We start from the raw sequence: 12,274 nt of genomic DNA, 5'->3' as shown, positions 1-12,274 counted from the left end.
GAAAATGTAACGGTGCCATCACCCCAGTGTGACCAGTGCTTCGTACAAACTATCGGCAGTAGTCTCCGTATTCTAGGCGAAAAAAGCAGCGGGCACACTGCACAACGAAATTGGGAAAAATCTGATTGGGATTTCAGCTGACTTGGATCAATCCTCTGAATCCCCAAGAAATCGGGAGCAGACGGCCAGGATGACGTCGCGCAACCTGACGGAGGTGTTCGTCATCATGCGCAACAATGCGTCCAAAAACCGGAGTCACTACGACGATCGGGTGAGTGTGCATCTGGCGTCTCCGCTTTGTCCAGTGTCTCACCTAGCATATGTTATGTTTTCTCCGTCTTCCAGAGGGGCAGCGATGCGGAGCGCTTGCTTAAGCACTCGGTGCGGGAGGCGGAGGAGGGACTGGAGCTGCAGGACGACTACGGCACGCCGCCCGCCTGGCTGGACAAGTTTGAGGAGGCACAGTACACCATGTCCAAGTGGGTAACCAGTAGTTCGTGCGCATGGTTCAACTTCACTCTCATTACTTCCTTTTGCAGGATCAAGCCAAAGCTGGATGAACTGGGCTCCCTGCACGCCCGCCACCTCCTGCGACCTGCCTTCGATGATCAGCGGGACGACGAGTGCGACATCGAAGTGCTCAGCCAAATCGTCTCCAAGCTGATCACCTCCACGCACCGGCACATTCAGTGCGTGCGCAGCAGCATCGGCGTGGGCAGCAAGATGGAGCAGTGCCTGACCGCCAACGCGGTGCACTGCGCCCTGCTCCAGCTGCAGGAGCTGACGGTGAAGTTCCGGGCCAGCCAGAACGCCTACCTGCTCCAGCTGAACTCTCGTGAAGAGCGCTCGCAGAAGTACTTCGACGACGGCGGCGCCGGAGACGTCTTCACCAACGTGGAGCTGGGCGAGCAGAGCGTCGAGAACTTTGTCGACTCCTTCGACAACTTCCTGCAGCCGCCGTCGGAGGGCAAGGCGAGCAACGGCTATCTGTTTGAGGACGACGAGCAGGCCATCGACGATCACTTCCAGAGGCCGCCGGCCAGCCGAATGACCCAACAGCAGCTGCTGCTCTTCGAGGAGGAGAACACGCGTGTGGCACAGCACCGCGAGCAGGAGGTGACCAAGATAGTCAAGTCCATCTACGACCTAAACGACATCTTCAAGGACCTGGGCCACATGGTCCAGGAGCAGGGCACCGTGCTCGACCGCATCGACTACAACGTGGAGCAGACGCAGACGCGCGTCTCGGAGGGATTGCGCCAGCTGCACAAGGCGGAAATGTATCAGCGCAAGAACCGCAAGATGTGCGTCATCCTCGTCCTGGCGGCGGTCACCTTCTTCATGCTGCTGCTGCTCATCCTGACCAAGCTCTAGTTACCCACCCGCTTCCAGTTGGGCGACCTCATTCCCGTGTCTATGTGTGTATATTGTAAATGTATGAATACATGTTAATATATTTATTATTTATTGCTAATGCTAAAAAAAAACCGCAACTACTCCCTCTCAAACTGAACTCCACTCCGCTCCAGTCCAATTCAGTCCAATCTCCCAATCACATGCGCTCCGAGAGGCGCGAGGCGACTGCCCTCAGGTTGCCGTACACCTTGCTGGGCGGCGAGCCGAGAATCAGGTTGCAGACGGCCCGACGCGCCAGCTGGATGTTCTGGTAGCTGCCCAGGATGTGGATCTTGCTGTCGGCTAGCACGATGCGGGTCTTGGTCACGTTCTCGATGGTGAACTTGGTGCGTCCGCCCTTGCCGGCGAGACGGCCAATGGCGCGCGATTGGTGGTCGCCGCGCAGAGTCTTCACGTCCTTGATCTCGAACGACTCGACAAACAGGTCCTCCAGCCGCAGCAGGGCCAGGGCATCGTCCACCTCGAAGCCGCAGAGGAAGGCGCGCACGAAGTCAGCGCCGCGCTGCAGGTTGGCAATGTCCGGCGTCTCCGGGCCCACACGCAGCTCCACCTGGCGCGCCTTCATGTTGAAGCGGATCTGCAGCTTCATGTGCTCCACCACGGGCGTGAAGATCTTCATCCAGTGCTCCTTCAGCGAGGAGTACCTGTGCGGCGGCACAGACACCTTGCGCAGCTCGCTCTTGGCCCTCTTCGCCTTGGGCGGCGCCGATGCTCGCGAAGATCCCAGCACCTGGCCTTCAATGCCGGTCGCCTCGTCCACCTGCATCTCCACGTCCTGCTGGCCGCCCCCGGTGGCTCCGCGCTTGGTCGCTCTCTTCGCCGGCTCGAATGCGTCCGCCTTGATGTTCGCTGCCTCCATGGTGCAATCTGTTGTGCTTCTACTGCGTTGTTTCCAATAATTTCTCAATCCAGCTGCTTCGTCTTCTCCACGTGCTCAGTGTGACCGCGTTCGAATCTGAGATTTCAAATACAGCTGAATGTATGTGGCTGGTGTGGTAGCACTGGAACTCGACCAAAATACCAATGCGTATGTAAAATTCTACGCTGCGCTGGTTGAAAGGAATGTAGAATGTGGGAATAATATGCGCAGGAATTCTTGATTGGCATCATTAGCTTTTTAGTGAGAATATATATTTTTCGCCTTATCGTATTTTATAAATCAAGCACAGCTTTAAGGTATAAGGTGTCATGAGATAAACACGCCTTGTGCACGCAATGTAAATTTGCAATAGATGGCGCTATATGCAAAAGGTATGAACCGAATGCGAGAAAAGTTCGGTTGGCTTTTAATTAATAATTTATATAATTAATAATTTATATAATTAACAATATAGTTATGTATATAAAGAGTATATGTTTCAATAATGTACTGTATGGGCTGAGATCTAGCTGACTTTGAATTCATAGACTGCTGGGTTTTTATACCCGTGTATAGGGTATACTAGAGTATACTAGGTTCGTTGAAAAGTATGTAACAGGCAGAAGGAAGCGTTTCCGACCATATAAAGTATATATATTCTTGATCAGGATCAATAGCCGAGTCGATCTGGCCATGTCCGTCTGTCCGTCCGTCTGTCCGTCTGTCTGTCCGTATGAACGTCGAGATCTCAGGAACTACAAAAGCTAGAAAGTTGAGATTAAGCATACAGACTCCCAAGACATAGAAGCAGCGCAAGTTGGCCGATTCATGTTGCCACGCTCACTCTAACGCCCACAAACCGCCAAAAACTGTCGGTGCTGAAAACTCTATCGCGCACTTCCACTAGCTGAGTAACGGGTATCAGATAGTCGGGGAACTCGACTATAGCGTTCTCTCTTGTTTTGTTTGGGTTTTTGACTATTGCTGATTTATGGATGAACGACTGGAACGACTAAACCACCAGGATAAAGTTCAGTACAAGATTGTGCCATACACGGAGTCACAATAAATGGTAAATCTAAATTAAATCTATCTACCATCTATCTTTAGAAATATAGATCTGATGGTAGCAGCCCTGCTTTGCTGGCTATCACCTGGAAACACTCGGGTGACGAATGACACCCTTTATTCGCCTGCGCAGAGATAAAGCAATGGTCGAGTATCGACTATCAGATACTTCTTAATCAAAGGCGATCCATTAAACAGTTCAAACATTTTGAATTGAAGGAGAAGATTGACGGCTTTCGAAGTAAACGGGTAAATTGCTGTATTGTATTTCTATACATTTCTCCTACTAATTATTTATATTTATTTACATATATTAAATTCTTTTTCACATTTTTATTATTTCTTTTTCAAGTGTGTACCCAATTAATCTGGCAAAGTAGGCCACATTAAAAGCATTTCATTTTTGATCAAGTTGGCCATGCCGATTTTTGACATTTGGTAGTAAGGAAAATTGCGAGGAAATTCAGTTCACATCTAGAATCCGAACTGAATAGTCATACCACAAGTTATCTTCGATATGCCGAACCAGTCTAAAGCAAGCCCACCTGGAATCAAGGAAACCCCTTCCTCTTCCCACCACGAGTTCCTCATGCAGGAGCAGCCTCAGCAGCCGCGTGGCTCCAAAGTGGCGTCTACCCAGACGCAGGATTGGCCATTTGATATGGTGGATCAGTTAACAGGAGCACAGGACTCGCCATCGAATATGGTGGATCAGTCTACCCAGACGGATCTCTCCGAACTCTTCAAGTCCGGCCAGGACGATACTAAATTGCAGCTCGGGTGAGTTCAAATGATTAGTGGTGAGAGTCCTGCATTAAAGTTGATGGTTTAATCAGGATGCTGGGCTTGAGGAAGAGAGCCCTTCCCGAGGAGGATCTAACTGGGAATCCGCTTGCTAAGCGACAGAAGGTAGAGGAGGGTACCCAGTACAGGTGAACAAATCTCCCGAGGAATGGCGTTTATTCTACATACATATATTGATTCATACATATCTTTTCAGGCGCAATGGCCCTTCTTCCCAGGAATGGTCCTCCACCCAAACTACTGATTCATCCTCGCGGATCTCGCTGGCCAATCTCTTTGAGAATGGATCGGTGAGCAATGTACAGGACCAAGAATCACAGGCCACTGGTGGGGAAGACGTAGGAAATGGCTGAAACTGAGTTCAACTGGCTCATCATCCACATCCATCGGCGGAGTGGATGGAATTCCTTGTTATCAAGCTGAATTTAAGAGAATATAGAAAAAAATTTAAAATCTGAAAGTTTTAAAGAAGCCATGTGCGTCCTGCGTGGCATAGCAGCTAGCTTTGTGGCAAGTGCTCGCCAATCGTTATCGAAAGATGACAATCGAGTATGCGGGTAGATTGAAATTTAGGGTTTAATGGTTTCCAGATTAATTGTGGTCAGCGTGGGCGGCGCTCCTCTGGCGGCCATTAAAAGTTTCTTGTGCCACAGTGGGAATTATTTGTGCATCAGCCGCAGCGATAAGAGGGCCATTGCAATGCCTACTATAGCATAGCCCTGCACTTGGAGCAAAGTTAAGTAAGCCAAAGTGGAGTTAAGGAAAGTTAAGTACGAGTAATGCGGCCACCGCAGGCGGGCGATAATCTCAAGCTTGCAATTGCACTGGCAATTTGTTTGTTATCTCCTCCGTTTCCGGTTTCCGGTTTCCCACTCCTCCTCATCCTTTTCCGGCCTCTTGGGAAACTTTTCCCAGAGCGTGAGCTATTTGACTAAGCACACTGCACAAAATTGGTGTGAATGTGTATAATACATATGTATGTATTAAGCATCCCATAACTATCCATCAACTGCAGATTCTATGAAAATGCAGCTTGTTTTATTTGTCTGTTTTCTTTGCTTTGGGCGAGTTCAATGGCTTATGACTTAGAATTCCGAAATGTAATACGTTGATGTTTATGGTAAAAGTTTAAACAAAAAACCAAGCGCTGAAACCCAGTTCTTTTCAATACAAATATACAAATGGATGGTTTTCAAATCAATTTACGATGCACGTTTTTCAAAAGGAACTGTGCATAGAATGCGTATTTACCTAACCATTTTATTTCGATGGGTGCAAAAAATGTTTTCTCATTTATCTGGACTAAATCATTCGAAACTGGGACCGCCTCCATCCACCAGAAAGCTGAATTCGTTCCGTTTTTTTTTGCGGTGCAAAGAATTCGTGGGCGATATGAGTGCAAATTGCGTTGGCTTCCATTTGGCATGCACTCATTTGGGTTATCTGCTCGCCCACTTAATAAACTTAATGACTCTCGAAGCCTTTGGCTGCACATGATTTTGCCAGGGAAATCGCCTAAAAGCGCTCGCCTCTCGAGCTGATGGGCCACGCCCACCCCAGCCACCTCGGCCACTCCGCCCACCGGCGAGGTCCTGCCACAGCGGCGTTGTCCTTGGCAGCTCCGAAACTGACGACGAGCGCGACATGAAAGCGCGAGTACACGCGCAAGGGCTTCAAAGGTTCCGAACGAACTGCACCAAAGTTATAATTAGTTGAGCTTAGATTCCGGCCAGGACCTCAAAGGCGAGCATATATCCTGCGTCAGCCACACAGCCACACAGCCATACGGCACGTAAAACAACATTCAGCTGCGCCCAAACTGAAGTTCATATTTCGCAATTAGGCCGCCATCCTGGGCTGGATAGCTGAACTCCTGTTTGGACTCCTGGACATTTGTTTGATCAAACGTGGATGTGTTAATCAATTGCTGCGATTGCAGCGTGTGGCTTTTTGTTTGAAGTAACCATTTTGAGTGTCTCACAGCGAAAACAGGCAGCAATAGGCATATGCCTTATAATATCTGCATCAAATTATTGGCTCCTGTTTCCGTGCCTTATTCGCAGTCTTGTGCCGCAAGGATGAGCCATTAGGATGAGCACGGGGTCCACAGGAGGTCCTGGCCCACAAGCTGCTGCTCCGAGGATCCGATCCAAATACTGCGGCCAGAAGGAATGTCCACAGTGGCCACTAAACTGGCATCATGAACCAAAAGCTCTCAAGTCCCAAGTAGTTGATGAATAAGCACATGTTTCCACCTTCCCTTGAGAAAGGATATAGTATGTTAGTAACACTTGTGCTTCGACAGTTCGTTGTGGCTTACCAGACTGAAATAAAGAAACCATGCTTTGAATCGTATCATAATGAGTATGGGAACTGCACAGTCCAAACCTGTTTCCTCCCAGTTACAATACCTGAATGTAGCCACCTCCATGGCGTCTAAATACGTTGCTAGTTCCTTGAGGATGTAGGTTAAGCCTGGGCGCTGCAAAGTCTGCAATTCGACGTGATTCCTCCCAAACATCTCGACTTCCCAGCCAATATAAGACAAATTCGTGGAGGGGCATCGCGAGCTTCCATTGAGGACGTGCTCCTCCATCCGCCGCGTCCAGCTCATTTGGTGCTCGGCTAATCGCGAAAAACACACATCGATTACGGGGCAGACATCCCGAAAGGGGGCGGGGCCAAGAACAGAAGGCAGGAAAACGGCAGCAGAAACAGAAACAGAAATAGAAACAGAAATAGAAACAATTAGCACGGAGCAGGACGTAATTGGCGTGCAGTTACGGAGGCTGATTAAAGAAGCAATCATAAAATTAAGACCCATAATCCTGTGCAATTTGGACAAACACACACACACACATGGAATGGAATGGAATGGTGTGGCAGAGTATCGCATGGAATCGAGGGGAGAAGGAGCCAGTTGGGGGGGGAATCCCAAGAACACGAAGTCCAGTGGAAGCTAATAATAACCGAAGGAAAGCATGAGGCACACGGCAGCAGGAGCAGCACAGGAAAAACAACAACAACACCGGCACAAAAATCACTTTACACGCTCCAAATACGAAACGAATGTGTGTGTGTGTGTGTGTGTGTGAGCGTGTGTGTGTGTGTGTGAGCGTGGGTCAGGGGCGGACACGAAGGGGGCAAGGTCCGAGTTCGATAGCCAGTACGCAGTAGCGGAGTATCTTACCTCTAAATATGTATATCCAAGTCATCTGCAATTGATACTTCATTTGGTACTTGTTCTCTCTCAATACTAGGGCACATATATTTTGTTAGGAGATGAGCCATTCGATGCCCATTAAACTCAGCCACACAAATGGAAATAAGCTCGTTTCCTAGAGCATTTTATTGCAAGGAAAGAGCAGACTGAAGGAGCTCTTTTGAGGGGCAACCAGTGCTGCAGCTTTGAGTTAATAGCCCATTAATGGACCCCCAAAAAATACAAGCTGCCGCTGCCCCTGTCCGTGTCCGTGTAAGTGTGCCGGAGTCCGTTGTCCGTAGCCCGTTGTCCGGAGTCTGAACTGCAGTCCCGTTAAAGGACGAGACGGAGAAGTTGCTGCTACGTGCGGCGATTTGTGCGCCTTATAATTCTGTGCCACAACAGCCACATCAGATCCAAGAGCAATATGAAACCTTCATTAGCGAGCTGACTGCGGGAGGAGTGGGGGGAGTGGGAGTTGCTCATGAGGAGTGGATGGAGTTGGAGGCGCCGATGCTGAAGCCCGCACCACCGCAACGGATTGAAAACGCTTCCGGCCATACAAATTGTACGTGAAACGTGAGAAATTAATTTCCAAGGTGGCCACGCAACAGGAACACCAGGACTCCAGAACGATTTGACCCTGGCTTCGAGTCCTGCAATGGAATTCCGAAAGGACTTGTCCTTGGCTATCTCCACATATCTACACACATGTACATATTTTGAATCTACGTATACGTTGTTTTAATTTAAATCAAAACCAATAAATCACTTACTCATTCATTAGTACAAGCCAGCGCCATTTGTCATTTAGTTCAATTTAGTTTTCAATTAAAAAACAAGACTTTCAGATCCTCCTTACTCACCACATCAATTTTTATTGCAAAGTTCGGATGCTGGTGACAGGTACCATGTGAAATTCTATGAGGCATCTATGTTCATTGACCCTTTTTATGTACATATATGAACGCTGTATAGGATGACACAAACTCAGTTCATTATTCTGATTATCTTGATCGCCATATAAGTAATCGATTTCCAAGAAAAAACTAAATTAAATCTGTTTAGAATATTTATTTCCTGCGTTATTAAAAGAAAAGCTGCGTTCAAAAAAAATTTTTTTTTTATAGTTTTAGTTTCTTCTTTCCATTTCGGCAGGATATACTATCCTGTATCGCCACGAAGTGGCCAATACGACTTCCAAGCCAGCAGCTTGGACTCAGGCGTCGGGATTGGGTTCATCATCTTCGCCGGCAGAAGTGGAAGATGACACATCTTCGCCGGCAGAAGTGGAAGATGACACGTCCTCGCTACCCTCTTCCCTCTTACGCTTGCTAGGCGGTTCCCCACATGGAGTTGGCTCTGGCTGCTGCTCTGGTTCCGCAGTTAGATCCCCAGTTGGATTCTCCTGGGGAGGGCCTCTCATCCTCGAGCACAGCATGCTGATTAAACCATCAACTTTAATGCAGGACTCTCACAACAAATCATTCGAACTCACCCGAGCCGCAAACTAATATCGTACTGGTCCGACGTGATGAGTCCCAAATGGCTTGGATCAAGGCGTTCGCTCTCATCGAGCTCTTCGCGCAAAATATTCCTGGTAGCCCGCATCACCATTTTGGCCATGACCGAGTTCATTGCTCTCAGCAGTTCGATCACGCGACCATGGAACTGGCCATCACTACTCAAGGCAGGTGCCAGGATACCCGTCGTCTGGGTATACTGATCCACCATGTCCGGTGGCGAGTCCTGTGCTCCTGTAACCTGATCCACCATATCCGATGGCGAGTCCTGTGCTCCTGTTAACTGATCCACCATATCCAATACAAAATCCGGCGTCTGGGTAGACGCCGCTTTGGAGCCACGCGGCTGCTGAGGCTGCTCCTGCATGAGGAACACGTGGTGGGAAGAGGAACGGGTTTCCTTGATTCCAGGTGGACTTACCTTAGATTGGTTCGGCATATCGAAGTTCAGTTGGTATCACTGGTATGACTATGGTTTTTTTTTTTCAGTTTTTCAGTTGGGGTTCTAGATGTGAACTAAAGTTCCAGCAATTTCCTTAAAACCAAACGTCAAAAGAAAGGTATGGCCAACTTGATAAAAAATGAAAAGTGTGCTTTTAATGTGACCTTATTTACAAGATTATTTGGGTACACACTTGGAAAGTAATAAGGTGACACTTAAAATATTGTAATCGAATTTGATATAAATAAATATTTTTATATAAATATTAAATAGTGGAAGAAAGGTATAAATTCAAATTAAAAAGTCTTGTTCGAAAGTCTTCAATCTTCTCCTTCAACTCAAAATATTGATCGGTTAAAATAACTGCCGCTTATTCCATATTCCATGTCTACATTCCACTCGCCCTTAGCTGATTAACAAGAAAGAAATAAAAATCAGATTATAAAAGTTTGCATGAATTTCCAACTGTCGCTTATACGGACGGACAGAGAAACGGACAGGCAGAAGAACATGAATCGATCAATCCTGCGATTCATACATCTATGCCATACTATTTAATGCATCTAATATGCCCTTTTCAGCTTAGGGTATCTTAGTATTGTATTAGAAAACAAGAGAGAAGAGGAAGCAATAAAGACGCAAGCATTTTGCAAAGAGTAATTTCTTTTCTTTATTTTACAGGAATCTATTGATCGGGGGGTCTTGGACAATATAATATTGAAGCGGCTTGTTGCCATAATTCCGACTGCCATTTGCTTGTGAGCCCTTTATTGTTGCGGCACTTTTGGTTTTGCCACCAAAAGTTTCCCACCCCGCACCCCGCACTGCACCGCAGGTGGGATTTTCGGTGGCCGCCTATTTCGATATGCATGCAAAGAAATGTCAAAATTCAATTTAATGCTGCCGTAACGAAAATCTGTCAGCTTGCAGCACAAGTAATGTCAAAGCCACGCATGGAGACAGATAGGGAGTGAAAGGAGTTGAAGGCAGCCACAAAGTGACGCTCACACACAGACACACACACACACATGACACACACACACACACACAGATGACATACACAAAAGCCAAAGCAGGATGCTTGCGTCTGTCAGCGGCAATTGTGGCTGATTTGCGCTTTTTCTTCGCCGCAAACGCGAAGGGATGGCCCGAAAGTGGGCGGGGGAGTAGAAGGAGGGGCAGGGATAAACTGGGGGCGTGTGGAACACACAGCGTTCCAAGGCATTTGATAAACGTTGACGCATCGCAGTATACGTACCTCCACTTTGACCTCTCCCTAGAAATTCCATTCCAGCTCGCTCTGCACGGAAAACAAGTACTTGAAACTTATGAAAACACCAATTCATTTGCCACCATCACAGTTGTTTTATTTCCCGGGAAATTCGCAATCTATGACCTTAAAATATATGTACATATATTATATACATATACATACATATATATTGTAGATTCATTACTATCTTGAACTACTACATTACAGACGTTTTTATTTCGAGAGGGCTTGTAAAAAAACAGAGGAAGTCAAGTTAACTGTCCCTTACGATGTTCAGTGTATTTGGAGGGCACCTAGTTATCCTTTCGATTTGTACTGAGTTGCGTTTTGATTTCTTGAAAGGTGCATCCGCAAAAGCGGAAAAACAGAAAAAGATTTGGCATGCAAAATGCGCTGAGGAGATAAAAGAGTAAGTCAGGGTTTCACTCTATTGCATCGTATGTATATGTAACTATTTGTTTTCATAATTTTAGTTCATAAAAACACAATGATAAAAGTAATCGTCGAAATAATCAAGAAGATTTAATTGTACATGTCGATGCTTCTTTATTTCTCTTTGTATTCGTTTCCAATTAAATGGACATACGGACGGACATACAAACGGAAATACGGACTGACATACGGACAGACATACGGACAGACGGATGGATAGAGGTGCAACAGCCGTAGATGCTGATCAAAAATCAAGATTATATATATATAAACTCAGAAAACTGAAGAACGAATAATTTGAGAACGAACGTTCTTAAAAATTTACTTTGTCGTACTTAAAATTTTTAAGTCAACCGTTCTTGGAATAAGTACTAGTTGTACTCGAAATACACATTTCAAACGCGATATTATTGATACTCATGGAAAACAAAGCTCTATCTTTTTTCATTTATGTATATTCCTTGATCATTTTATGCGACCAATTTTAAAAGAATATACACAAAAAATATAAGAACTTTAAACTAAAATTTATGCGATCGAAAAATCTCCAGCCATTCGACTTCTTACACTTGTTAATATTGATAACATTTCTGTGTTGTTGAACAAACATACATACATATGTATATGTTTTTTCGATAATCGATTGCAACACGACGCTCATGTGAAGTGTCAAAAAGTTCCTGGAGTAACAAGTACAAAGTGAATTAAGTGAAATAATTGAAGAATAAAGTGAAAATGTACACACACCAGATAGTGAGCTTACAACGGCATTAGAGGAATTGGGCAGGGTGTGTGTGTTCCCTTTTCTGCAGGGTAAGTACAAATCTTTAAATAAAGTATGTATATACATACTATGTACATAAAAAGTCGATGGCCTACGTGTTTGCATGCACACATATGTATGTATATGCGTATGCATGTATGTATGTATGTGTATAAATCTTTTGTGTTGCCAAATGTTACTTAATTTTCTTAATGAAGTAAACCTATGAATTAATGTGTAATATTTACAGCTAAAAATCGACTTCTGGGAAATACGCACAGAGAAAGAGCATGCATTGGTTTTTAAATATGACGACCTGATACGATACGATCCTTTTTACGATAGGAAGATTAAAAACCATCTCAGCAGGCAACAGCTTACCAAAGCAAAGTCGGCAATAAATGAAGGTAATATAACTAATAACAAAATTTCTATTTACTTATTAATATATTTGTCTTTCTTCGTTTTTTATAGATGCCCAGGACTTTTTAT

At 45.7% G+C, this 12,274-nt stretch overlaps 4 protein-coding genes and 1 long non-coding RNA gene across 5 annotated transcripts; 3 read left to right on the top strand and 2 right to left on the bottom strand.

Annotated features, from left to right (window-relative positions):
- The first annotated feature begins 69 nt into the window (after positions 1–69).
- Positions 70–1,473, top strand: LOC120456493 (syntaxin-16). The gene is made up of 3 exons (XM_039643360.2): positions 70–271; positions 346–479; positions 540–1,473. The coding sequence occupies exons 1-3, from the start codon at positions 191–193 to the stop codon at positions 1,372–1,374; spliced, it is 1,050 nt and encodes a 349-aa protein (XP_039499294.1). The 5' UTR covers positions 70–190; the 3' UTR covers positions 1,375–1,473.
- Positions 1,443–2,706, bottom strand: LOC120456494 (RNA-binding protein pno1). Its single transcript, XM_039643361.2, has one exon. It carries the CDS (start codon positions 2,273–2,275, stop codon positions 1,553–1,555), a length of 723 nt encoding a protein of 240 aa, XP_039499295.1. The 5' UTR covers positions 2,276–2,706; the 3' UTR covers positions 1,443–1,552.
- A 1,081-nt stretch (positions 2,707–3,787) lies between these two features.
- On the top strand, positions 3,788–4,600 carry LOC120456002. Its single transcript, XM_039642560.2, has 3 exons — positions 3,788–4,123; positions 4,180–4,275; positions 4,344–4,600. Exons 1-3 carry the CDS (start codon positions 3,861–3,863, stop codon positions 4,498–4,500), a joined length of 516 nt encoding a protein of 171 aa, XP_039498494.1. The 5' UTR covers positions 3,788–3,860; the 3' UTR covers positions 4,501–4,600.
- Positions 4,601–8,408: 3,808 nt separating this feature from the next.
- On the bottom strand, positions 8,409–9,448 carry LOC120456033. The gene is made up of 3 exons (XM_039642603.1): positions 9,294–9,448; positions 8,848–9,233; positions 8,409–8,791 (listed from the first exon to the last, which is right to left on the bottom strand). The coding sequence occupies exons 1-3, from the start codon at positions 9,309–9,311 to the stop codon at positions 8,569–8,571; spliced, it is 627 nt and encodes a 208-aa protein (XP_039498537.1). The 5' UTR covers positions 9,312–9,448; the 3' UTR covers positions 8,409–8,568.
- A 2,318-nt stretch (positions 9,449–11,766) lies between these two features.
- LOC120456942 lies at positions 11,767–12,274 on the top strand. The gene is made up of 3 exons (XR_005616889.1): positions 11,767–11,832; positions 12,033–12,189; positions 12,257–12,274. It is a non-coding gene; the product is annotated as an uncharacterized LOC120456942 (long non-coding RNA).

The sequence above is a fragment of the Drosophila santomea genome, chromosome X, assembly GCF_016746245.2.
Source record: "Drosophila santomea strain STO CAGO 1482 chromosome X, Prin_Dsan_1.1, whole genome shotgun sequence".
NCBI classification, from domain to species: domain Eukaryota; kingdom Metazoa; phylum Arthropoda; class Insecta; order Diptera; family Drosophilidae; genus Drosophila; species Drosophila santomea.
The sequence above is the reverse complement of the archived record's forward strand: the minus strand, read 5'-3'. Positions and strand labels throughout refer to the sequence as shown.

Coding starts and splice junctions, on each gene's coding strand:
- LOC120456493 (XM_039643360.2), top strand. CDS start 191: ATGACGTCGCGCAACCTGACGGAGGTGTTCGTCATCATGCGCAACAAT. Junction 272..345: donor GGAGTCACTACGACGATCGG/GTGAGTGTGCAT, acceptor TCCGTCTTCCAG/AGGGGCAGCGATGCGGAGCG. Junction 480..539: donor GCACAGTACACCATGTCCAA/GTGGGTAACCAG, acceptor TTCCTTTTGCAG/GATCAAGCCAAAGCTGGATG.
- LOC120456494 (XM_039643361.2), bottom strand. CDS start 2,275: ATGGAGGCAGCGAACATCAAGGCGGACGCATTCGAGCCGGCGAAGAGA.
- LOC120456002 (XM_039642560.2), top strand. CDS start 3,861: ATGCCGAACCAGTCTAAAGCAAGCCCACCTGGAATCAAGGAAACCCCT. Junction 4,124..4,179: donor GATACTAAATTGCAGCTCGG/GTGAGTTCAAAT, acceptor TGGTTTAATCAG/GATGCTGGGCTTGAGGAAGA. Junction 4,276..4,343: donor GAGGAGGGTACCCAGTACAG/GTGAACAAATCT, acceptor ATATCTTTTCAG/GCGCAATGGCCCTTCTTCCC.
- LOC120456033 (XM_039642603.1), bottom strand. Junction 8,792..8,847: donor GATATTAGTTTGCGGCTCGG/GTGAGTTCGAAT, acceptor TGGTTTAATCAG/CATGCTGTGCTCGAGGATGA.